General features: G+C 51.0%; 1 protein-coding gene across 2 annotated transcripts in view; it reads left to right on the top strand.

The window, feature by feature from the left end:
• Capzb (capping actin protein of muscle Z-line subunit beta) overlaps nucleotides 1–27,573 on the top strand; it is a 107,816-nt gene that overhangs the window by 71,510 nt on the left and 8,733 nt on the right. For both annotated transcript variants that reach the window (XM_052718140.1, XM_052718139.1), the window contains exons 3-6: nucleotides 447–568; nucleotides 6,386–6,499; nucleotides 23,930–24,071; nucleotides 24,376–24,492. In XM_052718140.1, coding sequence (XP_052574100.1) covers nucleotides 447–568; nucleotides 6,386–6,499; nucleotides 23,930–24,071; nucleotides 24,376–24,492 — 495 coding nt within the window. The remainder of the gene's footprint in view (nucleotides 1–446; nucleotides 569–6,385; nucleotides 6,500–23,929; nucleotides 24,072–24,375; nucleotides 24,493–27,573) is intronic.

Raw genomic sequence — 27,573 nt, 5'->3', positions numbered from 1 at the left:
AATGCTTGGCCAGGGGCCTGGAAAGTGCTGGAAACTCCACCCAGCATGGGGGAGCCTGTGGGAGTTCTCCGGAGCCTGGTTATTCTTTGAGTTCTTTGCATTCCTGTGTATTTGAAGTGTTTGCCTTCTTCTCAAAGCCTAAGCTGGTATTTTGTCCACCAGAGACCAATACCCAGCACACACGTCCTCATACTCATAGACCACCCTGGTGGTCAGGTAATTAAAGCCACACCCGGGTTTGGAAAGAAAACTCCATGACAACTCACGACCAGGTTTCTTTGTAGAGAGATACAGTTGGTGTTGGGTACATATGGAGAGGAACAGACAGACCCAGAATTTTGGCAGGGCACTATAAGCCGGATGTCAAAACCTGACCTCGAGGTGACGGAACCTGGATTGGAGGTGCTACTTTAACCACATTTCTCCCTGTCCCCTCATTTTGCCAGGTCCCCAGTCTGTGTGAAGATCTCCTGTCTTCTGTTGACCAGCCACTGAAAATTGCCAGAGACAAGGTTGTGGGCAAGGATTACCTTTTATGCGACTACAACAGAGACGGGGACTCGTATAGGTGAGCTCATGCAGCAGTGCTTGTCTCTGCCGCTCCAGGACTCTCCATCCCTTCTGTCCTTCTTTCTCCTCCATCTCCTCTCAGCTCTCCATCCAGTCCACCGCCAAGCGTGTGCGGGTGCCTCCCCAAGCACTGGACAGAAGGCCATCTGTCTTGCCATCTAATGGAAGAGCCACGCTGTTTCAAAGCCAGCTGCCCCAGGGGGTGGCATGTCCTTCCTTCCTCGCTCCCTTCCTTTGCTATCCACCACGTGGACTGCTGTAAGAGGCCACGTTGATATTGGTCCCTGCCCAGGAAAACACATCTAGTAGCTGATGAACTATATTGTGATCCATATAGCCAGTTCAGAGCTGGCTGGGACCTTGAGGGAGCCCAGAAGAAGGACTTTGTGAAGCAGATGATGCTGGGCTAGATGTTTTAATAGGTTAACTAACTAACTAACTAACTAACTAACTAACCAATTAGTTTGAGATGGTCTCACTATGTATCCCTTGCAGGCCTGGATCTCACTATGTAGACCAAGCTGTCTCAAACTCACAGAGATCCTCATGCCTCTGCCTCCCAAGTGCTGGCATTAAAGGCGTGCACCACCATGTGTGGCACACTTGGGATAATTTCCCTTAAAAATTCCAAGTGTGAGAATCCCCAGAACATTCTAGGATTTCCTTGGGGCTGCACACACTGAGTTTGGGCTTAATGGAGACCACACTATGCACTCTTTGGAGAGAGCTGGTGTTGGAGAAACAGGCAGAGTGACTGAGAGCAGCAGTGTGGGTTCCAAACCAGCGCTGGGACTTTAGCCAATCCCTTGTCATCTCTGCTCTACTAAACAGAAACAGTAGTGGTCAGTCATCCAGCAGAGCGTACGGAAGCATCATTCTCTAAGTGTCACCTGTGTTTCAGATCCTGTTCATGGCCCTTTTCCTGGAGTCTGTCCTGTGAGGTCCAGACAGATCATAACGTAAGCACATGCATAAAGATTGCAAACATATTGCTAAAGAGAACAGGGCAAGAGAGAGAGAGGCAAAGTAGGTAGCCAGGGGTGTATAGGCAGAATTTTCTGTCCCGCCAGCCAGCTTCCAAATAACTACGTAGAGACTATTATTACTTATAAATGCTCGGCTGATAGCTTAGGCTTCTTACTAACTAGCTCTGACAACTTAAGTTAACCCATATTTCTTATCTATGTTCTACCCGTGGCTCAGCACCTTTCTTCAATACGGTATATTCATCTTGCTTCTCCCTGAGTCTCCTGACTGGTGACTCTGCCCTTCTCCCTCCCAGTACACTTTCCCTGTCTGCAAGTCCCACCTGTTGGTTTTAATAGGTGGGGCTATTATAGTGTGAGAAAGGATAGCTGGAGGAGTGGCCAGAATCCTAACACCGCCTAACCTTTTCCTGCCTAGTTTTGTCTGTTTAACTCTTTATTAAAACAGTGAGAGCAGCACATCTTCACAGTGTACAGGAAGATTCCACAAAAGGGACATCTTGGTCACTGTCGTGCTCTAGAATGCTGGAATGAAGTCTGAACAGGTGGGGAGTGTTGCAGGAATTTTGTGTTGTGGTCTGACATTCGGTTAAGTCAGACGTTGGTTCGAGAGGTGGGGATCGCATTCAACTGGTTGGAATGGATCAGAGAGTTCCTCAGAACTCGAGAAATAGTGGCCTCTGGCAAAGAGGACTGAAAGGTGGTGCAGGCCCTTTTGGAACCAGAAGCGGATGGAGACTGCCTCACGTTCTTATCATTGTATTTTGTCCCCGAGTTTTATTTTATAATAGACCATGAAAGAAATCACAATAGAGAAGCTCCCTGGGCCCTAAGGCCTGGGTAGAGGCAAGCTCACTGGCATCTAGAAGGGTGTTGGGGGCAGGAGCAAGGCCTGTAGAATAGGGGCCTGGAAGGCCAGGCTGACCTTCTCACATACTGGACCTCTGGGATGGTGCAGAGCTTATCCTTTGTTTGAAGCTGAGAGATCAGAGAACTGTTTTTGCTGATGTCCCTTTCCTTCTTGCAGTGGAGGTTAGGTAAAGGAAAATGGGCTGGAAGCTGGGGCTGAAATGAGTGGAGAGTGGTCTGTGTACAGACAGGTGGCAGCGGGAAGGTGTGGTCACTGTCGATGGGAGGAAGAATCCTGGAGATGGAGTGTGAGATGCCCATTGGGTGGGTGTGGAAGTGCCATGTAGGTATGATAGGGAAGGTGTGACATGAAGAGCTGGTACCCCAGCAAATGTACAGGGGCAACCCTTGAAGAGAGTGCCTTGAAAGTAACACCCATGTGGTAGGCCAGGGAGAACATGGCCACAGAAAAAGCCCTCATGAGGCACAGGCTCAGTTAGGGCTTCCTGGGAGAGGTGCCATGGAGCCGATCTCGGTCAGCACTGTTTTGAACGCTCAGGGAAAGGTAGGGAAAGAAGGGATGAAGTCTGGGCTTGTGTGCCCCTCCTCCAAGTTTTCAGCCCTTCCAGGGTGCCCAGCAGGCCCCACTCCAGCTCCAAAGGCTTGGGGATGAGAGCCTACAGGGGAGCAGAGGAGAGAGCTTGATTTCCCTCTCCCCTTCTGGATCTGAAACTTCAAGGTCCTCTGATTTTCTCCACACATTTCCATCCTGTGTTTGATCGTTTGCTTAAATAAGATCCTTATGACGAGGCCGCTGCCAGCAGCACTGCTTGGAACCTGTTAGCTGAAACAAAAAGCCTTCTGGGGAAATGAAAGGCCTGACTTTTGAAATCTAAGCATTCCTGTCCATCTGTCTTTTCTCAAATGGCCTCCATTTAAGCTCTTAAATGTGTTCTGAGTGCCCCTTCCACTAAGAATATTCTGGGTAATGTTATGATTTTTTCCCCCAGCTACAATTACCCCCGGCTCCAGGCCTAACGGCATTCGTCTGTAAGGCAGGAGGAATGTGTAACACACTTAGAGGCTTCTTACTCTTCAGGCCCCAGTCCGCATGGGGATGGGTGATCCCCGTGTGTCCTGGCAGGTTGCTTTGGTTTTTGTCTAGCTTTAAAATTTCTCAACCACGTTTGTCTGTCTGTCTGTGTACGTATGTGTGCACACACTTGAGATCAGAACCTGACGAAGTTGTATAGACGAATTTCTAAATGGTCTTATTAATAAAGAACTCAGTACCAGCTATTGGGGTGAATTCTGAAAGATCAGAGAAGCAGAACCAGCCACAGCCAACCTCACCTCTCCAGTTCCTCAGCTGATCTTGTTTCCTCAAACTCAAAGTCTCTGTGTCCTCATCTGAATGGATCTCAGCTGAACTACTGCTAAAAGCCTAAAAGCTTAACAAACTTAGTTCTTGGTTTTCACGCCTTATATACCTTTCTGCTTCCTGCCATCACTTCCTGGGATTAAAAGCGTGTGTCACCATACCTGGTGGTTTCCAGTGTGGCTTTGAACTCACAGAGATCCGGATGGATCTCTGCCTCCCAAGTGATAGGATTAAAGTTGTGTATGCCACCATTTTCTGGCCTCCATGTCTGTCTAGTGGCTGTTCTGTTCTCTGATCCCAGATAAGTTTATTAGGGTACACAATATATTGGGGGACGCAATATCACCACAGAGTTGGTTCTCTCCTTCCACCATGTGGGTCCTGGGGACTAAACTCAGGTCATCAAGCTTGTCAGCAAGTGTCACCTTGCAGACTCCAGGTTGCCTTTCAAAGTGAGTCATGGCTGTGTCTTCTGTGCCCGTGTGAAGGTGATGGCAGGTGGGGTGGGTGTGACGTGCCCTACTTACAGGTATGCCAGAGAATCTCAGAGGAGGCAGGGATGGGGGCGATGGGCTCCAGGGCACAGTCCTGGGTTCTTGCACATGGTCCTGCAGTGGCAGAGCCACACCTCGCTGACTCGTAAGTGGTGGCAGCTGCCAGCACCTTCAGCCACCCCGAGAACTGAGGAAAGAAGCATGTCTGGGTTTCCTTCCTTCCTTCCTTCCTTCCTTCCTTCCTTCCTTCCTTCCTTCCTTCCTTCTTCCTTCCTTCCTTCCTTCTTGTTTCCCCTTGTTTTGTTGTGTTTTGGAGCTAGGGCGCAGTTAGGTAGCTCTGACTGGACTCCAGCATGATCTGTCCGCTTCCCACTGCCAAGACTCCAGGCATGTCATGCCACCCCCGCTCTGTCTTTACTCCCTGTCTGTTGGCCTGAAGGACCCTGCAGAGCTTGTCAGGGTACCATAAAGGCAGACACCCCACAGGCCTTCTTCATCAAAGACTCAAGCTAGTTCTGGTCTTGGGGTGGCCTGGGCTGTTCCCCCTACCTCCATCTGTCTAAGGTCTTCAATTCTGTTGGGGGAGGGTGGTAAGCTTGAGCTTGGAAAGGAGTTTTCTTTTGTTTGGGAATTGAGCCTAGGTTCTTAAACATGGATAGGTTTCTAGGGGCCCTGCTCTGTGTGGGCAAGCACATTTGCAGCCTGGAGCTCTCAAGGAACCACACAACAACTCTTCCCTCTGTACTCTGGGCCATCCCTGAGAAAACTGGAACTCAACAGCCACCACCACCCCAGCTTCCACCTTTCATGTGACTCACTGCTATAGGCTAGATACCAGGAAGAGACATCTGTGTGGACAGCTCACCAAGGCTGGGGGGCCAAGAGACAGCAATCAGACTTTTCCTCCCTTAACGTTAATCCTAAACTGAAAGGGTGTGAAGGCATATGACCCCTGGGAGAAAGGAGGGCTGTGTGCGTCCCTGTGGGTAGCAGCATCAGGACGTGTTCATACTTAAGGGTATAAGGGCTTCTCTCCAGTTCGTCGAGTCTCTTCCTCTTTATTACTCCTTCACTTGTTAAAACATTTTCTTTTGTGTGTATGAACATTTCACTTGTATGTATGTCTGTGTACCAGGTGCCTGCCTGGTGCCTATGGAGAGCAGAAGAGGATGTTGGATCCTGTGGAACTGGAGTTACAGGTTGTGAGCTGCCATGTGGGTGCTGGGAATCAAACCAGGCTCCTCTGGAAGAGCAGCCAGTGGTCTTAATGACTGAGGCATCTTGGCAGCCTCACTTGTTAATTCTCTTCTTTCTGAACACCCACCTTTGGGAACCAACAGGGAGACCTTCTTAAAACACCTCCCATTGCTCTTGCTGACCTAATGTTCTCCTGGTGTGACAGAAGGTGGTTTTAAAATGCAGCAAGTCTCTGCCCCCCCCCCCTTTTATTTATGTAAACAGTCCCTGCAGGCCAGAAAAGGGCACCAGATTTCATTGCAGATGGTTGTGAGCCACCATGTGGTTGCTGGGAATTGAACTTGGGACCTCTGGAGGAGCAGCCAGTGCTCTTAACCTCTGAGCCATCTCTGCAGCCCTGGCTGATTCTCTTTATTTCATGGTCTTCATGTGTGCTTAGCCCTGTGTTTTGGGTTCATTGACTATGTTCCCTAAGGAGCCAGGCACCTCCTGCCTGCTTCTGTAACTGACAGCGTCTTCTTAAAATGTGTTGTCTGAGGAGCCACTCAGGGAGGCGAGGAATACCAGCTGACCACTTTGATAGTGAACACAGGAAAACACTGTTATTTGTGGCCAAGGCACTTGGCATTCTTTCTCTCTGTTCCTCGAAATAGCCAGAGGGTAGCGAATGGTAGCCTTGTTTTCCACAGGAAGAAATGAGGGTGGAGCTAAGGTGTTTGCTGGTGTTAACAACTGTTAGCTAGTCTGCCGACTTCTGAACCTTTGCTCTGTAAGCCTCTCCAGAAAGCCTCTTGGTGACCTGGCCGCTGAACTTCAGGCAGCTTAGCCTGGCTCGCTGTCTGAGGCTCAGGCCAAGCGTCTCTGGAATGATTCATAAGACCATCTCCTCCTTCTTTGCTTCCTTGCAGGTCACCGTGGAGTAACAAGTACGATCCTCCTTTGGAAGATGGGGCCATGCCGTCTGCTCGACTGAGAAAGCTGGAGGTGGAGGCCAACAATGCTTTTGACCAGTACCGAGACCTGTGAGTTCCCCTCTGCGCGTTAGCTCTCGGGGCTTCCACGGGCAAAATCTTCCTATGAGAGCGTGACTGGTGACTAGGCTGAGCAGTCTCCCTTGGCTCTGCTGCCTGGCCACCTAACTTGATATTGGAGCTACCTGATGCAGATGTGACCGTATTACTCTGTTACCATTTACAGTGGTGGTGGTGGGGGGCGGGGGACGGGACTATTTTGCGCTGTCTCAGGTCCTCTCGAATGAATAGCTATTTCAGTACCAGCTATTTCAGCACTATTTCTCTGTTTTTCACACAGAGAGAATGAGGAATTTGTCCAAGGCAGGGCCAGAGCTAAAACTCAGACACAGTTGACCAATCGCAAATACGCAGTTAAGATGCAGTGTAGCCTGGGCTGACTGAATTTGTGATCCCAGTGAGGAGGTTATGAGAGCACACCACAGCTCTTAGCTATAACTCCATTTGAACTGGAGCTTGGGGGCCCATGCTGACTGCTCAGTTGCCAGGGCAGAATGAACAGAGGTGTCATGCAGTGGATCATGGCAGCCCCTCCCCAAACTAACATCTTTTCACCTCCCTTCCTTCCTTTGGTACACATGTATGATACATGAATATCTCGTGTGTGTATGGATGTGAATGTGGATATATGTGAATGTGCACATAAGGAGACCAGAGGTCAATGTCAAGTATTGATCTCTTTTATCACGCTACTTACCCCCACCCCCACCCCTACCCCCAGACAATGTTTCTCTGTGTAGCCCTGGCTGTCCTGGAACTCATTCTGTAGACCAGGCTGGCCTTGAATTCAGACATGTGCTTGCCTCTTGAGTGTTTGGATTAAAGGTGTATACCACACTTTTCATTTTACTTATTGAAACAGGGCCTCACTGAACCTGGGGCACACCAGTTTAGCAAAACTGGCTGGCAAACAAGCCCCAAGAACCCTTATCTCACACCCACCCACCCAAGTGCTGGGGTTCCAGGCTCACACCTCCATGCCCAGCTTTATACATGAGTGCTGGGGATCCAAACTCCGCTTCTCAGGCTTGCACAGCCAGCGTCTCACCAACCAAGCCGCCTTCTTTGACATCAGATGAGCAGCTGAGTCCAAAGCTGGCCAGGGCACAGCACAGGGAAGGTGTTAGGGTGCTGATCTCAGTTCCTTTTCACTCCCACTTTTTCACGCCACCAAAGCACTAGGTCATTTAGCTGTTACTCTTCAAGGAAGGGTTCCAGAGAAGGCTGTCTGTGTGTTCCTTCTGTGCAATCTCATTTCAAGCTAGGTTCTGCACTGGGAATACAGCAATATGAAGTTAGTACAAATCCCCGATCTGGGACAAGGATTGGCAGGCACACTCCCGTGAAGGGACAGATAGTGACCCCATTAGGCTTGCAGACTGCAGAAGACTGATTTGGTTTTGTCTCTTTGTATGTCAAAGCCTTACAAGATGTAAGACTCACTTCTTGAGCCCTGAGGTGGGTGGGATTCAACCGCCATCTCTACTTGACTCCACCCTGCTCTAGCATAGAGGCAAAAAAAAAAAAAAAAGGAAATGAGAGAAACAGTGAATTCGAACAGTGACCCTGTAGTTAGAAAAGAGGCCCGGGGCTCCAGCATGCAGACCATGGACTGATCTCCCCGTTCGCGTTTGGGAGGGAAGGGGCTCCTTCTCAGCCTGATGCAGACAGTCATCAGGAAGCCATCAGCACATGGTCCCAAACAGTCCAGTGACCCCCACATACTTGTCTGTTTAGCAGCAATCTTGGTGTCTTACATGGTGAGGTTTTACATATGATCCTATTTTTTTAATAATTTATTTTTATGTGCATTGGTGTTTTGCCTGCATGTATGTCTGTGGGAAGGTGTTAGATCCCCTGGAACGGGACTTACAGTTATGAGCTGCCATGTGGATGATGGCAATTGAACGCCGGTCCTCTGGAAGAGCAGCCAGTGCTCTTAACTGCTGAGCCATCTCTCTAGTCCCCATATGGGTGCCTTTTAATTAAGTTACAAGGTCCTCGGAGAAAGATGCAGAGATTAAGGCTTCCACAACAATATGTCAGCAGAGAGCAAGGATTCAAATTTCCTTTTGCTCTACATTTGCAGAAATGTTACCTCTCACAGTTAAAATGGGCTTTCATATCTAATGGGTCTCACGTCTCTTGTTTTGTCACTTTGTGGGATTGCTTCTCCTAGAGGTTCTGAAAACCAGCTCTACCATTCATCTGTAGTTTTCATTCTCTGATTTCACCTTGCCACAAGAAACAGCTTCAAATAAGTGAACTCTGAGGCCCAAGTGGAGTCAGTTTCATGTTGCAGTCATATTAATAGACAGCAGTGGAAATAAGTCACTGTCTGGTGACCATGGAGTGTGGCCACCTCCATTTGGGACCATCCCCTCCCAGAAATGAATTGACACATTCAGAAGTACAAAGTAGGTCATTCAAGTTTACCAGCGAGAAGGTGGCCGAAACTTTGGTGACAAAACTGTGAACGGAGTTTCTCTTTCCCATCCTGTCCTGCAGCCGCTTACAAATAATCACTCAGAGGCTTAATTATAAATGCTCGGCCCTTAGCTCAGGCTTATTACTAATTAGCTCTTACAACTTAACCCATTTCTATTAATCCATGTCCTGCCCCGAGGCTTGTAGCCTTTACCTCTATCCCATTTTGTATGTCTAATTCTTCACCGTCTGGCTTGAGACTCTCCTAACTCTGCCCTTCTTCATCCCCTCCTTAGTTTGGTTTTTCCACCTAATCTTATCCTGCCTGGTTATTGGCCAAAACAGCCTTATTTGTAACCAATGAGAGCAACACACATTCACAGTGTATAGAAAGACACCCCACAGTACAGAACTATCCTGTTCTCCTTTGCTTTCTGTTGCTGTGATAAAACACTGACTGAAGCCAACTTGGGGAGGAATGGGTTTGTCTGTCTTATGGTTGCAGTTTATCATTGAGGGGAAAGGCAGGAGCTCAGGCAGAGACCATGGAGGAATGCTGCGTACTGGCTCCGTTACCTTTCTTATGTAATCCAGGACCGCCTTCTGAAGGGTGGCGTTTCCCACAGTGGCCCAGGCCCTCCAGCTACTCCCACATAATCAATAATCAAGAAGATGTCTCCGTAGTCTTGCCCACAGCCAGTCTGATGGAGGCAATTCCTCAATTGTGGTTTCTTCTCCTTCAGGCGACTCTTTGAGCCAAGTTAATAAAAACTAACTAGGACACATCACCCAACTCCAGAGTCATTTGTGTGTGTGTGTGTGTGTGTGTGTGTAAACATATATACAGGCTTACATACATATATATGCACATATGTAGTATATATGTATTATGTATATGCTTTTGAGTACCTCTTGTGGTGCAGGTATTGAAGAAGAATCAATAGCAGACATTTAAGTGAATCAGGTGAAGATGTAGGTGACAGGAAAGCAGTGACATGCTATCTTTCCAGGAGGTGACTCTAGAGCCGAGGACTAATGTCCAAAGAGTCTAGCCAGGCAGAAGAGCTTTGGCACCAGTGTCCCCAAGCTACCACCCTGGACATGCACACACCTTGCCTCTGAAATCAGAAGCAGAGTTGAAAGCCTATCATATTTAGCGCCTTCATAGCTTTGAAAGTCCCCCACAGAGCACCTTAGAGCATTCTAGGAAGACAGCCTGTCTGTCCCCAGGTAGGTGTCAGATGGGAGCGGGCAGTGCCTCTCTGAAGTGTGTGTTGGGTCTCCACATGCCAGAAGCTGAGCTGCCTTGTCTGTTACTGCCGAGCCCATGGAGGCCACCCAGCCTCACTGTGACCCTTGGGGCTGTATGTTTAGATTTGGTGGTGAGGACGGCTCTAAGCACTTACTAGGCTTAGATCTGGGGTGTTTGTCCCTCGGTGAAGTGGTTCTGCAGCCTTGGTCTGCCATTCAGGGCTGGGTCTGGGTAGAGTCCACAGTGCCCTGCCCTCTGCTCCCCTCTCTCTCTCTGCTTGTCCCCTAGCTCACATGCAAGGACAACTGCTGAGGGGCTTGGTTGGCCATTAAGGGGGATATCTCTGTTCTATCATTAAGGGTGCTAAGAAAGGTAACAGGATAGGCCCTTCTCGTTCCGGGTGCAAATCATCCTGGATTCCCCAGGCCACTAAGCACGAAGAGGGGGAGAGTGCAGAGGCCCTCAGGGAGGACAGGGAGGTCCCTCTGCTTGGCCTGCAGTGAGACCAGCTTCTCCCCATGTCACTGGAGGAAAGTTTGGGGGTTGTCATGTGGGTCACATCATCCATTGTCTTCAGAGGCTAAGGAATTTCCCCCAACATGTGGGAGGACTTCATGAATTTAACCGCCCATTCCTGGAGCCAATAGTAAGAAAACAGATCATCTTCTTCTTAACTTTTTAAGCACCTTGGTTTGGTGTTTGGCCCCCATCTCAGCCTCTGGATGGTGGTGTTGGTATGAGTGTCAGTGGCCTGGAGCCTGAGCTCCTCCCCCGGGCTTTGGAGTAGAGGTCTTAGATATCCAGGAGGCCTTGGTGTGGCACTGAAGGCTGTTTCACATTGTTGCCTGGTGTGTAGGGCAGCAGACCGTGCCCGTCTCTCCTCATTGCTCCCCCTCCCTGCCATTGACCTATGCCCACAGGAAGTCTTAGTTGTCCCCCCATGAGTGAAGCCACAGAGCTCCTCCAGGGGCTCATGCATGCACTTGTCTATCCTTCCTGTTGAAAACAGACCAATCACACAGGTCCCTCTGGGAGGAGACATCCTACCCATTGCTAGACTGTTCCATGAGGGTCCAGGAAGGTACGTTGGTTCCAGGTCTGGTGGAAATGAGAGCTCCAGACAAAGCCCCTTCTAGAAAGAAAAGGAAAATGTGAACATGTAGACAAATGAACAGTACCTCCAAGCAGGCCAGGCCAGGCCAGGCCCAGGAGGGCTGGGTAACTGAAGCTGCTGTGCCCTGTGGTGGGGTGTGTGACAAACAGGCCCACCTTAAACTTCTGAGAGTCTCCAGTGTTCGGGATTCTTGGATTATGGTTAACCACAGAGTAGAGGCTATGCTTGCCCTGGACTCAAGGCTTCAACCACCTACCTGTCATATGAGGAACTTCCAGGCCTCAGACCTAGCGGAGTTATAGTCTCCTCATGGAGAACACTGGACTGCTGGACTAACCCTTCTTTATACTGGGAAGGCTCATACAGGAGTTTGACATTCCAAATAGAATACAGGGGCTTAGATGCAATGGCCTTGCTGCCCATGAGACCATGTGAGGAGCATCATCAGTACACGCATGTGGTCATAGTTACCTGCTGTGACCTTGTCTTTATTGCTAGTTTTCCTTAGAAGATCATGGAAGGAGAGAGCAGGGAGTATGTGGGGCTGCCTCGTCCCACACCAGCCATTTCTGAGATGGGGAGTGCTCAGGGCCTCCCTGAGGGTTCTCTGCCATGAGATCCGAGGAGAGACTAGATTCTATCTTCAGACCCCGGCTTTGATCCTGGGTCTGTAAAGACTTTGACTTTGCAGGGAATTGGAGTTAATCACCCGCACATGGAGTCCGTCTGGTTGGAGTGGCGGCTGGGGCCAGGGTGGCTGCCATGCAGGCCCTCTGGCTTATAACTCCCATGGGGATGTAGCACACATGCAGGCCTGTGAATATTTCTCAATTAGGGATAAAGGGCTAGCTGTCCCCAAAGTGGACAAAGGCAAGTAGGATCCAGGGAGCCAAGCTGGGGTCCTGCATGACTGCCTTTGAAGTCCCTTGGTTCCCACTTTTCCTGCTCCCTGCCCCCCTCCTCACTACCTCTCTAGCCACCCCCACCCCCCACTTCCTTCCTTCTTTGCTATCCTGGACAGAAATAATCACAATGATTTTTGTCCCTCCTGGGCACCTGTGACAGCAGGCTTTAGATAAAGGGTTGATTGTGAAGCCGCCCAGGATGCCGGGCATGCTTTGCTTCAGGGACAGACTGTGAGGTACCACCTGCTCCAAGCCCTCTCGGATTCCAGCACTTCCACTCTGGCCCTGGAATCCCGGTGTTCCATCTCTCTCTCCTAAGTCCCAGGGTGGTTTTCTGCCATGACGGGATAGCCAGCTCCATGTAGGGAGTGCGTGAGGGTGAAGGTAGGAGTTGGAAAAGGGAGCAGAGACAGCAGACTCATAGATTGTTGTGTACTCCTTCCCAGCAGAGGCTGTAGTCAGCTCTTCTAGCCTTGTCTAGTTCACAGTCAGAACTTCACTGCCTGGCCTGAGACCTACCTTTCTGGGGAGGAACCTGGACGTAGACTCTCCAGCGCAGGGCAGTGTCTCCTTGCTGCTGGAAACGGGGCTATCTCACCAGCCAGAGCAACCACAATGGACTAATAGCTCAAGTTCATCACTTTGATCTTTCAGGTTCCAGAGAAGACAGGGGACCTACCCCATCCAGCTCTCAGTTTAGATCTGGCCTAGCCTCTGGTTCTGCCCCAAACCAGATGTTCTAACTGAAAAGGGGGGCTGGCACCACTCATTTCCAGAGCTGATTACTCCCATCTGCACCAGACATCCTGCCCTGTGCTCTGCGATCCCCGGCTCTTAGCTCAGAGCAGATAATACCTTCAAACATGCGGTTGCAATTTATTGGCCTTATAAGTTAATTTTAGGGGGTGTGCAATTGATTGAAATCAAAACTTAATGAAGGCCAGAGTCTGGGGCACCAGGATCAGGGTGGGAAGGAGTTCTTCCTTGTCCGGGGTCTGAGAGGATCTTCAAAAGCTGTAATTAGCTTTTCTAATCAACCCTGCTTTCCTGAAAGAACTTTACAGAGTAAAACAAGGCTGGCGTTCCTGCGGCAGTCCTAGAAGCCCGTGGGCCTCTGCGGGAGCAGTTGGGTGCTTGGTAGATGACCCTTCCGGGCACCCTAGCTCCTCTCCCCTCTCAGCAGCCATCTTGGAGCTGTGGCTGTTTCTGCCCCTTCCTAGTGTCTGTGACACTGGAGCAACCCTGGCCAAGGGAGGGAGGGCAACCACATTTGTGTCTGAAAACTTGTCACCTTGGTGTCCTGGAACCCTGAAACTACATTCCCTGGGCTGTGGGCTCTGAGGTACAGCCCTTTTTGGATGTGGGTGTTCAGTGTCCACTCCTGTGGACAACTGGAGGTGGTGGTGAGAGTTTTCCTGGGGAAACCCTGCAGAGGTGGGAAGCCATGTCTGAGCTGAGGGAGGCCTCCCCGGCCCATGCTACAGACACCGCCTGTGAAGTCCCACCTCTCTCCATGAGTCACCACACAGTTGCGGGGACCTTGGCTCTTTTCTGCCTTTACCCACTGAGTGCCTCCGGTGTACAAGTTGACTTCTTGCCACACACACTGCGTGCAGCAGTTAGCTGTGTGGATGCCTTCTCTGTGTCTGAGAGTGGCCTTGGTACAGTGACAGGCTATGTCATCAGTGTCGCTGGCCACACTGTGCTCAGCCAACCCCCACATAGCAAGGCATCAAATAAATGTCTGAGAATTAGAGTTAATGATTCTTAGGAAATCTTCCCTTGGGGTACAATGAGGACAGAGGCAAGCACCGATGGTTACTCTCATGGCCGCTGAAGAGGCCATTCAGCTGTCATTTATAGAGAGCATCCATGGGCAGGACCAGGTTTTGTAGGTTCAGCCAAGAGAGAGTCAGGACCAGCCCTGAAGAAGCACACACAGGACCACAGACAGATGGACAGATGCCTGTACCATCTGTAACTGCAGAGAATGAGTCACAGCAGACGTGGAGACAGTAAAGATCAGGGAATCAGGCTGTAGGAGGTGACTGACCTGTAGCTGGGGCGATTATCGGGCCTGTCTTGTGCAGGTAGAGAGCTGGCTTGAGACTGTGGTCCAGAAAGCCTGCTGGTAAGGCTAGCCTCGGCTGGTGCTAGACCTTCCACTCTGGGAGCAGCCTGCCATCCCCTAATGAGGCATAAACTGTATGAATGGCTTGTGTAGAAGCCATACATCCCTTCTGAGAGCCGGAAGCCTCGGTATCTATTAAAGGAAACAAACTCTACACCTGGGTCCACTGGGAATGGGCCAAGAGGAGGAAGGTGTGAGCTCGTACCTGGGTCCCCAGCCTTCTTCCTTTGCTGTTCTGGTTCTGCCCCTCTCTCCATTTTCATGTCTTGGCTGTGAGGACAGCTCTGTGCTGGGTCCTGTGGCCCCTCCTGGCATATACTTGAGTCATGGCATTGTATAGCCATAAACTTGGCAAGGCAGCCCCTGACTGTTCTCTGGGCAGTGGAAAAGGCATGGACCTGATTTCAAGGCAGTTCTGGGCTGGATCAGGACAGAGACTGGGGAGAGGTGCATGGTCTCATAGGCAAACACGCTCAAGGTTGGGTTCTGAAGAGCTCCATGCAGGCTGGGACATGCAGGCTGGAGCAGAAAGGCCCCGGGAAGAAAGACTGACTGATTAGTCCCAAGCTTAGGCTCTTCTCTCCATCTGGCCAGGTGAAGGTTGCAGTTCAAGACCCTATGCTTTTCACTACTAGGAATGTCAGCCCAGGACCCTGGTCTTGGGTTTCTTGGACTTTGGTCACGTGATTAGTATTTGGTTTTAACATGTGCTATTCCTGTCTTCACCTCTGAAAACACATCTTGCCAACTCTGGGGGGCACACTGTCTCAGCCTGTGTGAAGGGGTGGGAGCAGTTAAGGACCCAGGCCCACCGCAGCCGAGTTGTTCTAATTATACAGGAAGATGGGTCAGTGGGGGTCCCCCTCCATCTTCTGGGAGTGGAATGAGCTTCTGAATCTCACAGCATGAGCTTCAGCCCTCCTGGGGACCTCTCAGCCCCCACTCCACCACCACCACCCTACCCCCAAGCCCCATTACTCTGGGCGGGTATCTGCTGCAGTTCCCAGAGTCCTGGTAGAACGGACACATGACGCCCCCAGGAGACAGTGATGCAGAGCCCCCTGCAGTTCCCGTCATCCGGCCCCCTGACTCTACAGTCTGGGCATTGGCTGCCTTGGTGTGCACTGTCTGAACTTCATCTACTACAAAATGGAAATGGAAAACAGGAGTGTGTGGAAAGGCAGATTGCTTGTGAACGCGATCCCCCAGGGCCAGCATCAGGGACTCCAATTCCTCCTGAATTCTGGGTTCGCTAACCACATGGCACTCAGTCAGGCTCAGGTTTCTGTGGCTCTCTGGAAGCCAGGCCCAGCTCCCCCACTGTCAAGCCCTTTGTCTCTCCAGAGTGCCTCGCTCCCCTGGCTGAGCAGCTACCTCCTAGGCTGCTGTGATGGACAGGCGGTTGCTTGGGGCGAGTGATCAAGGATCCTGTCCTGCAATGCTCCCCGAAGCAGGGGACTTTCCTTCCCACATTCCTTGTAAGAGTATTCAGTGGCATTCCCTGGCTTCTGAGCCACCTCTGGGCTCCTTGCCTGCTCTGGTTTTCTTATGGTGGCAGGTTTTCACACATACATGTAATTACAGCTGGAGGTTATGTATCACTTCTCCTCACAGCTAGGATGTTCCATAAGGCCAGTCAACCTGGTGTGAGCACAGAATACAAGCCTTAACCAAGTCACTCCAGACAGCTGCCCAGCTGCCCTCTTCCCAGCCTGTGACTTGGGTGCATCCCCTGCCTTTCTAGCATACAGTTTTGGTTTGCTTGGGGCCGTGTATATGTGGACTCTCACATGCACATACATGTGTACTTGTGTGTGAGTATATGCAGGTGTGCAGGCCAGAGGTTGACATCAAATGTCTTCTTCTGCTGATCTCCATTTTGTTTTTTGAGACAGAGTGTCTCACAACCTGAGCTCACGAATTAGCTAGACTGCTGGCCATCGAGCCCCAGGGATGATCTCGTCTCTATTTGCCAGTTGCAGCCTCACACTGCCACGGCCAGTTTTTATGTGGGTTGTGGGGATCCCAGCTCACATCCTCAACTTACATAACAGGCACTTGGTCCACTAAGCCACCCCACCCCACCCCACCCCACCCCCACCCCCCAGCCTCTACAGTTTTCCTAACTGTGAAATCATGTATTTAAAGCTTTGAGCCCAAAATGAGTTCCCAAAAAAAGACAGCTCTGGTCAATTGAGGTGGTTTGATAGCCCAAGAATCCTGAGTGGTGATTTGCTCAGGAGGCAAGCTCCATGGAGCCAACATTTTCGTGTGGAGTGCACAAGCAGAGGCAGTCCCTGCGGTGTTGAGTGTAGATGCTTCGACAGATCCCCAAGCCCCTCCAGCCACACCATCATTTCCAGAGAGGCCTTCATTATTTCCCTTTAAGTCAAAAATAAAAGGCTGTAAAGGACAGCCGTGGTCCAGATGTGCACTTCTGAGCATAAAAGCTGGCATTAAAGCTGCACATGCCTAAGCCGATTGGTATGTTTGCTTAGGGGATCACTGCACCTGTGTGTACTGGGAGGAATTTCCACAGAATACCTGTCCTGTGTCTGCGGGCAGAATGAGACACGTTCTGTAAACTGTGGCGAAAACAGCTGTTCACACACAAACAAGGGTGACTAGGTTTCTGCATCGTATCTGAACACAGCCAAGGTTAATCCTCTATTTTGTGTGCCGCCAAATCTAGCTCCCAGGCCCATGGGGGTGGGACTCTGCTCACAGCAAGCAGCACTTTGTGTTTCGGAGGGGATGGCCCCTGGGCAGTTCAGAGCACATAGGGGACAAAGGGAACTAGCCTGATGCGTGGCGCCGCGCAACAGGCACCATGGCTAGGTCCTCGATCCTGTCACTTTCTCCTGTCGCCAGACATGTACCCTTAAACTGAACTGGTGTAGCCAATTAGAAGAGCATTCATTATCCAGCTCCCTGGAGTTATTGGCATCTATAGCTCTCTGGGCTGCACACTGGTACATGTCGGGCAACTCCTGGGTTCTGTTGACAGGAGATATGAAAATCATGAGTTTGGAGCCATTGGGTGCAAAAGGAATGTTGGTCACACAGACAGTAGGTGCCTGGCTTCAGAAGCCTTTCCAGGTACACTCTCATTCCTGAGGTACACTGGAGGCTCCCCTCATTCCTGAGCTGAAGTTGAATTGCTCCTACCTATGAGAAGCAGGTACCCTTCTCATATCAGAAGGATATAAAGGGTGATCCCAGAAGCCAGCACTGTTGGTATCTGTGGATGTGGTAGTTTTAGTCTGGGGAGGGACATGAAGGTACTGTCCGGGAGCTAGACCCTTAGTCCCTGGTAGGGTAGCTCTCTTCTGTCTGTTTTTTCTCCTTACCACAAACTGTCATCAAACCTGAGTCTTGTCTATGTGACCTTGTCCCTGCTCTGTCCTCATGCTGGTTCTAGTGAAAAATGTCCCAGTGACCATCGTCACAGTCTTGTGCCACTATTTAGTGAGATCTCAGAAGCAGAACAATGCATCTGTGACAGAAGGAGATTAAGGAGACAAGAGGAGATGTTACTTAATCTAGCTTCAGAAGGAAGTCCCACCTAGTGTCTTTGAGGCTTCCTTCCTTAAGCCCTTGATCTAGCTGGGTCTGTGGGCCTGGGTCAGCATCATGGATATCTCAGACCTGAGTCTACCAATCTCATGGCCTGAGCCCGGGCAAGTCTGTGGCTGAAGGCATGTCTCTCAGAGCCACAGTGCTGGAAGGTCAGTTCCCAGCAAGTCTAGCCTGGCCTTGGCCTTGCTGCCCTTTGATTTTTTTTTTGTTTTGTTTTGTTTTTTTGGTTTTTCGAGACAGGGTTTCTCTGTGTAGCTTTGCGCCTTTCCTGGGACTCACTTGGTAGCCCAGGCTGGCCTCGAACTCACAGAGATCCGCCTGGCTCTGCCTCCCGAGTGCTGGGATTAAAGGCGTGCGCCACCACCGCCCGGCTCTTGCTGCCCTTTGAAAGGCTGTGTCCCAGGACTCAGTGCATTTGAGACCTTTGTATTCAAACCTGGCCACTGTCCCAGGATGCTGGAGCATGGGCCAGTTTCCAGAACCACTCAAGACTAGCCAAGACTGCAGGTTGGGTGGGTCACAGTTACAGCTCAGATTCCCAAAACGAGTTTCCGTCCAAGATCTCCGCACACCTCAGCATCAAACACTCCATAAAGTTTTGACGGCCAGAATACCTCTTTCTACTTCTGTGAAGTGGGTCATTTTGAGTGTATTATGTTTTTGCTTTTGTTCTGAAGTGCAGACTGTGGGCATGGGCTCTGTGTGTGACTGACAGGATGCAGCTGGAAAGGGGTTTTCAGGGAGAATCACCTAGAACTCAGAAGAGAAATGGCGATCCAGTTAGGATCTTAAGGGGACTAGAATATGCTCACATAGGTGCATGATTGTGACTGGCCTCACTGGCAAATGGCCAGCCCCTTGCCTTGTGCTTCCTGCCTCATCCAGTGCCAAGGTGCCCCTGTGCCTCAGTCATGTAGTGATAATCTTGCCATTCTCAGATGGGTGGACTAGAGCGTTGTCCTCTGCCCCCATCTCTCTAGAGCGTCTTCCTCTGCCCCCCATCTCTCTAGAGCGTCTTCCTCTGCCCCCCATCTCTCTAGAGCCTCTTCCTCTGCCCCCCATCTCTCTAGAGCGTCTTCCTCTGCCCCCATCTCTCTAGAGCCTCTTCTCTGCCCCCCATCTCTCTAGGGCCTCTTCCTCTGCCCCCCACCTCTCTAATCCCAGCCACAAGGCCACTCCACAGGTCTGTTCTCCTTTGTAGACATTGATTTCTGCCTCAGCCAGAGCCATCGGGACTTCTGATGGGACTGATGGCAAAGCTGATGTCACACGCGCACACACACGCACACACTGGTGATCTGTCATTAAGTCTGCCGTGAGGCTTTCTGGGGTTCTACCCCTTCATGGCCCAACCTTGTCCAAGATAACATCTCTGTGGTCTTCCTGAGAGGTGGCTCCTATCTCCTAATCCGAGCAGCTCAGCTGCCATGTTGGCCATGCATAGTGACTCCGCCCCTGTTGTTGCTTCCCCTCCACTGAGGCGGGAGCCCTGAGAAGAGTTTCTGCTTTCCTTTCTTAAGGAATGTTCTCCTGCTTGACCAGACAGCTTGCTGCAGGAGCCCTGTGGTCTTTTCCTCCTGAACCCCTTCTCACTCCTGAGAGAACTGGAGCTTTTGAAATTGTCGAAACCTGAGTGGTATCGCCTAGATCCCCCAGCCTCTCATGCCTGGCCATGTTGCTCCCACAGTCTTGTTGACATGCAAGGCCCCAGAGCAGGCCTGGAACGATGGCAGAGCCACCTCATTGAAAGAGCATGTTAGCATTTAAACAATATTAATACTATTTGACTCATTAAATGTACAAAGGCCAATCAAAGTACTTCCATGTGTGTGCTGTTAGTTCTGGCGGGCAACGCCTCCTGCGGCTTCATGTGGTTTCAGACAACATTTTAGCACATTCTTAAAATACCCACAAAAGCCTTTATGTAAAAACTCATAAATGTGAACCACATAAAATTATTTTTTTCCTTGTTTCATGTCACTGTGATCAAAGTACAGTAGGTAAGAATAATTTTCAAAGCCTTGTTGAGGTCCTTCTTTAATTAATGCTTCACGCGCAGAGTATAAAACCATAAACCATATAATGGGGGTACAACTGTTTGTGCACCCCACGGCCGCCTCCCACCTGATAGCACAAGCAGCCCCTCTGACAGTGCTTGCCAGCAAAGCTGAGGTGTCCGGGTGATTCCAGAATGGCCCTCCTAATCACCTGGGCTTCAGTCCCTTTGTATTGGACCATCATGTTGAGACTTGCAGCCACTGCGAGTTCCCAGAGGTCCCTCTTGGTCCCTGGAATCAAGTCTGTTCTTGAATTGTTGTGGTGTTAGGGCCCTTTCTGAGGAGCGAGTCTCGCTTGTCCTCCCTGCCCCCACAGAGAACACCCCAGTTCATGGGGAGAGCTGGCAGCGTGCTCTCTGCCCTGTGGCCAGCAGATCCCTATGGAAAGTCAGATGGCCAGTAAGGAGCCTCTCGATGGGACACTAGCCCAGTGGACAAGGGCTGGGGATGCACTGCCTGGTGAAAAATGCCACACTCGGCCTGGCACCATCCTTCACAGTTACATAAAAATCCGACATCTCAACAAAGACTGGAAGGAACTTTGGAAAAATCACATTTGTGGGAAATGTCGATTTATGGTATTGTGGGCTCATTTTTAAATTTCCTTTTTTATGATGGTCTCCAAAAAGTTTTTTTTTTCTTTTTAAATTCAAGGAGGGGAGCCCACAAGGAGGTCACCCTTAGGCTTGCATTTTTTGCCTCCTTCAATTCCAGCATTTTGAAACTCTAGACCCAGCCTGTGTGGCCCTCAGGGGAAGCTGAGGGTACCTGAGAAACTGCCCAGAGCAGACCCAAGCTTTGGGCTGGAGTGCTGGGGTTGGGGCAGCCTGTCCCACCTTATACGAGCTGTTGTTTTCTGTAAGAACATACAGCACTTGGGGTGGTCCTGGGGGATTATTCACCTTGGGTCATCTGGTGCGATTGAACTGGTCACTGGCTAGTGTTGACAAAAGCTTTCAAGGCACCAATATTTCTGCTGATCTCTGCCAAGGCAGCCTGAGCCACACCCGGAAGAGTGTCCTGTGACAAGAACAATACTGCAGCATCAGGCTTTGCCAGCCCTGGGTGGGGGAAGGGTGGTACTGGCTGGGCTTGGAGCCTGTGCTCTACAGGGCCAAGTGGGCAGGCAGAAAGGAAGCATCCAGCAGTCCCAGCGTAAGAGCATCCTCGGTGCTTTTAGCCTTTGCTGTGGGCTGCGCCTCCTTCCTCGGCTCACAGCTGAGGCCACAAAACATGAGAACACGAGTCAGGAAATCTGTTGCTACCTCAAAGCCTCATCCAGCAGTGACCTAGAGGTGACCAGTCCATCTTCACACATTCCAAGAACATTCCAGAATAGCTTGGTTTGTGCTGCACACCATATGAGATGTGACTTCTAGAGTCCCACATCACATTACTTTGTTTCCCACATGCCAAGGGGGTGAGGGGCGTTTGCACGGAGTTTCTCAACAAGAGAAAGAATTAATGCTCTAGAGTGGGGTCCAAGAGCCCCTTGCTGGCCATCATCCTGGATTCACCAAGTGATGTCCCTGAGCAGCAGTCCCACGGTTGCCCATCCGTGCCTGTGAGCAGCATGTACTCTGCCCAGCACTTGGACACTTAGTCAACAGACACTCACAGATGGCTACCAGGCAGGCCTGCCATGTCCCGCCCGGCTGGTGGGAGACAGGACCAGAAATTCAGTTTGATCCCTCCTTCACAATAGAGGCACAGGAAATGGTCTAGTCACCAAGGGCTGGGCCCAGTCCTCAAGGGATCAGGGTGACTGGGGGGGCGGGTGTCGAGAAAACAGGATCAGAGTGGGGGTGCCTCAGGGAGTTAGAAAGACCAGCCCTGGTGCCTGTACTTTGTGGATGTGGGGGGAGATTTGTGTCCTTGGCAGGAGGGGAACTTTGGTTTCAGCTTCTTAGTTACACTCTGGTATGTATCTTATTGGGGGGTATTGTTGGTTTGAAATAGTTTTAGAATCAAGATCAAATTGTAGAAACAGGCTGAACAGCATTTGGGAGGCAGAGGCAGGCAGGTCTCTGTGAGTTCAAGGCCAGCCTGGTCTACAGAGTAAGTTCCAAGGACAGGCTCCAAAGCTACACAGAGAAACCCTGTCTCGGGGGGGGGGGGGGGGGGTGTGAGGGTGGGAGGATTTGCAGAAACTGTATAGCTGGCCCGCCCTCGGTGCCTAGTGGATGTCAAAGTCCTTGAATGCCCAAGGCCTTCATATAAAATGACAGAGTAATTACATAGGACCTACTCGACTCCTCCCATGTATTATAAGTCATTTTAGATTGCTTATGATACCCTTTGTTGCTGTGAGACAGAGCCTTATTCTGTAGCTCTGGCTGGCCTGGAACTCACTGTATAGCCTAGACTCAAACTGCTGCCAATCTTGCCTCCGCTTCTCAGGTGCTGGGATGCCAAGCATGTGCACCCACACCGCAGGCGTGTGCTCTCACACTGCAGACGTGTGCACCCACACTGCCGAGATTGCTTGGAGAGTGAAACTCCATTCTAAGTTAGCTGCAGTTGCATGGTCCATTTTAGCAAATCAGAAGACGAGAAAATCTGTACATGTTTGTACACATAGCCTTTTTGTTTTCTCCCCAAAGCCTAAGGATGTGGGATACAGGTATGGAGCTGACTCCCCAAAGAACTCGTGTATTTCTCTCTCCCTCATTCTCTAGCATGTGACTTCTTTTTAATTATGTAACAACTTTATTGTGACCTAAACAACAGATACTTGTTAATTTTGGATATATTTCATTTTACTATCAAAAGCAATAATTTTCACACCAGTAATCCCAGCACTCAGGAGAGCAAGGCAGAAGGATTGTGAGTTCAAGGACAGGCTGGCCTGGGCTTAGTAGTAAGAGCCTGTCTCTTCTTGCCAAAAAGTACCCTCTGCACCCCAAATAATCATTTGTTGGGTATCCACTTAACTTTCTTTTTTCTTCAGTGTCCTAGTATTATTTCTGTGGCCCAGATTTACCCAGGAGGCCTGTAATCACTCTCCTTAGCTTATTGTACCTGACTGCATGAGCCATAGGCAGAGCCAATCAGGGCTGCTGGCACCAGCCCATGTCTGCCTGTGGCCCACCTTGTATCTGGTGTGGGTGCTGAGGCCCCGTTTCCATGGTGCCAGCCCCTGACCTTGAGGGTGTGCCTGTGGTTACCTGGGCTTGACCTAGAGGCACTGAGCAATACGGTGAGAAAAATGCTGGCCACAAGAGATGCGATTTCCTGGAGTTGTGTTGGTTGGTTATCGGCAGAGTCTGAGGTCACAGCAGCTGCCCTCACAGGTCTCAGCGGCCATCTGTCTGTCACCCTTGATCTGGGACCCTAGTGTCCTGGCCTCTGCATTCTTCCCCTCCTGTGTTTCATCCCATCTGTGGGTTTTTCAGTGTTGACTTGGACCTGAGGAGGAAGCACCGTCCCACACACAGTCCTTCATTCTGGTGGGGTTCAATAGCAAGTCACTCTGAAAAAACCAGCACGATTCCTGGTAAATGTGGGGATGTGGGGCAGGCTTGTCAGGCAGCCTTCCTGAAAGATAGAAATGTTACATGAGGTGACAGTTGATTGCAGAAGCAACGTTTCCCAGTGATGGCCGGCTCTGTCCTGTGAGGAGGGACATACTGTACTGGATCTTGTACCTGGGAGGAAGCTGATGCCCAGAGAAGTTCAGTAAGGTTGCCAAAGACACAAAGCTCAAACTCAGAGACTGACCTTCAATCTTCCTGGCCTTCATCTAAGCCCTTGCTTTTCTGCCTCTGCGGCCATGGGATAGTCAGGCCATGTCATAAGGTCAGCCCTGGCACCTTTCATGGATGCTTCTTAATCCTAGACAGGTGTGTAGGGCATCATCTGAGTGCACCATTACTGTCAACAACAGTCTGGGACCTGGGCCAAAGGCCCAGAGCTTGGCTCAGCATCTAACGGTCCATGGGTGTTGTCTCTTGCAGGTATTTTGAAGGTGGCGTCTCATCTGTCTACCTCTGGGATCTGGATCATGGCTTCGCTGGAGTGATTCTCATAAAGAAGGCTGGAGACGGGTCAAAGAAGATCAAAGGCTGCTGGGATTCCATCCATGTGGTGGAAGTGCAGGTACAGCCCCCCGCCCCCAGTGCATGTGCCACACCCACAGGGCAGCCCTGATCTCCAGATGCTTTCACAAGGGGCATGCTAGGATATGCGCCCCCACTAATTCCTAAAAATGCCCAAAGCCATTTGGATAAAGATAAGTCAGGACGACAGTACTTACTGATGCTGAACTCCTATTGCAGATCTGCCCTATAAAAACCATGGCGGTTTTATAAGGGAGGATTGGCCTTGGCGTGGGGTGGGAGCTCCAAGTCTCCCTCCTCAGCTCAGGTTCACCTGATGTGATATTCTCCGTCTTCTCCCCCAGGAGAAGTCCAGTGGCCGTACCGCCCATTACAAGTTGACCTCTACGGTGATGCTGTGGCTGCAAACCAACAAATCCGGCTCGGGCACCATGAACCTGGGAGGCAGCCTGACCAGACAGGTAGAACTTGTGTTCCAGCCTCTTGCCAGTGCCCACTGGTACCAGAGCAAATGAGCACTTTGCCCGGGCTAGGGAGCGTGTATGGCCGGCTGCCAATCCACCAGCTAAGAGGGACTTTGAGTTCACACCTCACTGTCCTCTGAGCTGCATGTGGCTGTACACCAGCTGTTTCACAGCCGGCTGCCTGCTGTGGTAGGACTGAGTGGTTGCCACTTGTCACCCACCAGGGCTTGGTGTCTTCCATGCTCACGTTTTGCTGAGTTTGCCAGCAGTCAGACTGCAGACTCCATGTGAGCTGTTCCCCACAGTTCAGTCCTGGCTGCCTGTGCCCCAGCCTGGTCTGAGTCCCCTTTGTTGGACGTAGAAGATTCTTGGGGAATCTCCAGCTGTGCACACGTGAAGATTTGCCAAGTTCTACCTATCTATTGCTCACCTGTCCTTTGCTGGCAGCCACATTCCAAGATGTCCCTTCAGGCCGTGAGCAGAACGTAGAACTTGGACTTCCTGGCGCTGCATGCTCTGGCGCTGCATGCTCTGGCGCTGCATGCTCTGGCATAGGCCTTTCTTAGCATCTACATCAGGAACTGCTAGAGGCACCTAAGCAGGTTTCAGACCCTACATGCTCCATCCAAAGTTTCATGTTTATAACCTTGACACCCTCCGGACCCCTTGCACACCTGCCCGTCTTAGGAGAGGGCTTTCTGACATCTGTGCACAGGGACAGGAAGCCTTGTGCACAGGGAGCACAGAAGAGCAAACTAAACACAGCAAAGGGCCTCAGGAGCACAGTGCTTATGAGCCGCTGTACAGGGCTCTTCCTGTTCTTGAGTGTCTGACTTCAGAGGAGTCTCTTCCACACTAGGGGCTGGGATGAGGCTTGGGGTAGAGTACTTGTCTAGAAGACTCATTTCACAGGACCAAAACCACTCAAGCTAATTTTATTTTTGATAGCTCTTAAGAGAAAAATATTGCAGGAGAGTTAGGTTAGTAACTCTTACGTGGGTTTGCATTCTGCAAGCTTCAAGGCATGTGCATGCATTTGAAAAACGACAGTGCAAGGCAGTATGGCTGGTACCAGCCTGTACACCTGGGGAACTATTGGAGCCCTAGAGTCTCTCAGGCAAACCCTCACCACCTCTGCTGTGTTAAGGGTTAGAGGCCACAGGGAGCCTAGGTTCTCAAGACAAGCTGTCCAGGCCCATTTTAGAACCAAGCACTAGTACCCAGGGCAGAGCACACCCTGCTGTGTGGACATGGGCCCTCAGCTTCTGGGGCCCTTGACTTAGGTGAGCCAGCCAAGCCCTCAGGCAGCCAGCTCCACTGCGGCCTCCCTCCCCTTCTCCCTGCCACCCAGGGAATGGTGGGAACCCCTAAATCCATCCGGAGGCTGTTTCCTGCCTTCCTCACTGCTGGGAACTGTCTATAATTACACCTGGTGTACAGTGACCTGTACAAATATTTAATCCTCCATCTTCCTGATAGTTTAAATCAGAGCTGTCGGCCCATGGCCGGCATCTGGCTCTGGAGTGCCGTGCTCGGTAGCCCTGCCAAGCCAAACTTGGCCTGGTGACTGGCTGTCCTCAGCACACCTTGTCTGCATTGCCTCTGCTGCTCCTGGGACCTGACTGAGGAAATCCATGCTTCTGTCATCAGCCTTAGGGCCAGAGCCATAACTCATCGAAGGTGCGTTAAAGCTGAGGCTGGGCTCCAGTGCAAGTGACTTTAAAAGTGAGGAAGTGGCCGGGCAGAGGTGGCGCACACCTTTAATCCCAGCACTCGGGAGGCAGAGTCAGGCGGATCTCTGTGAGTTCGAGGCCAGCCTGGTCTACAGAGTGAGATCCAGGACAGGCACCAAAGCTACACAGAGAAACCCTGTCTCGAAAAAAAAAAAAAAAAAAGTGAGGAAGTGGAGCCACGAGGTAGATGAATGCACGTGAACAAAGCCCAGCTCCTGGGTGAGCAGGGCAGTGGGGCTGAGGGGCTCAGCGTTTCCCACATGAGCCCTGGGAAAGTTTCTGTGGTTGCCGTGGACACACAGACTGCAAGCAGACGTGGTTGCATGGCTGTCTCCTTTAACTACATTCTAGGCAGTTGCTATTCCCATTTAACAGGTGAGGAAGCTGAGGCCCACGCCACTAAATAATTAACTAGAACAAAAGTGGCAGACCCGGGATTTGAGCCCACATGTATCTAACAAAATACCCTTCCTCCCACACGCTCTTTGAGTCAGGGCTTGGGTGACCTCCAGTTGTGAGTGGTGGGGTAAGAAGGTGGTCACACACACACACACACACACACACACACACACACACACACACACACATACACACATACAACTATGCAGGGTTGCCTTCCTCTGTCACTCACACACCTACTCCACAGTGTCAGGAAGGGAGGTCCCTTGGTTGTGGAGATGTCTCACTAGGCTCCTGGTGCCAGGCACTGACCCTGCATGCCATGCTGTCCTGCTCTCAGGAGAGTCCTCCTCAAGGATGAGCAGGTCCCCATTTCCCAGTGTTGCTCTCTCCCAACAACCTGACCCCGGGCTCTTCCATCGCTCCCCAGTTTCCCAGGCCTCACATACAAGAAGGCCAGCGGCTGTCTTCTCAGGGGTTCCCTCCCAGGAGTAGTTGAGGATTGCTTACTGCCCTCTTTTCCTTATGGCTTCTGGGGATGCATTGAGGGAGCTGAGAGCCCCTCTTGGTGGCACCTGTCACTGTGATGCATGGCTGCAGCTGCTTGGCCCAGCTGGTCAGGACACCCTGCTGGGAGCTGTCCCTCATTCTGCCTCACCCTTCACTGTGTCCTTTTGTTGCCTCCACTCAGAGCTGTGGATAGATGGGAGATAGTCTTTTGGCAAATCCCTGCAGCTGTGAGGCGGTGGGGACGGCAACTGTGGCCTTCCTGGAAGCTCCCTGCAGCCTCACTGCGGCCTGCCAAGGCAGAGGCCACAATGAGGGAGGTGGCAGAAGCTGCCCCTTGGCAGGCTGCCACGGAGGCCCCAGCGGGAAGGCCAAGGACCAAGTGAAAAAGTGATGCATGCCAAGTACTAGATACGAAAAGGAAGCTGCATGGAGAGGT

Source organism: Peromyscus californicus, unplaced genomic scaffold (assembly GCF_007827085.1).
Source record: "Peromyscus californicus insignis strain IS unplaced genomic scaffold, ASM782708v3 Scaffold_5__1_contigs__length_169319896, whole genome shotgun sequence".
Taxonomy (NCBI): domain Eukaryota; kingdom Metazoa; phylum Chordata; class Mammalia; order Rodentia; family Cricetidae; genus Peromyscus; species Peromyscus californicus.
This window is presented reverse-complemented; position numbering and strand designations above follow the sequence as displayed.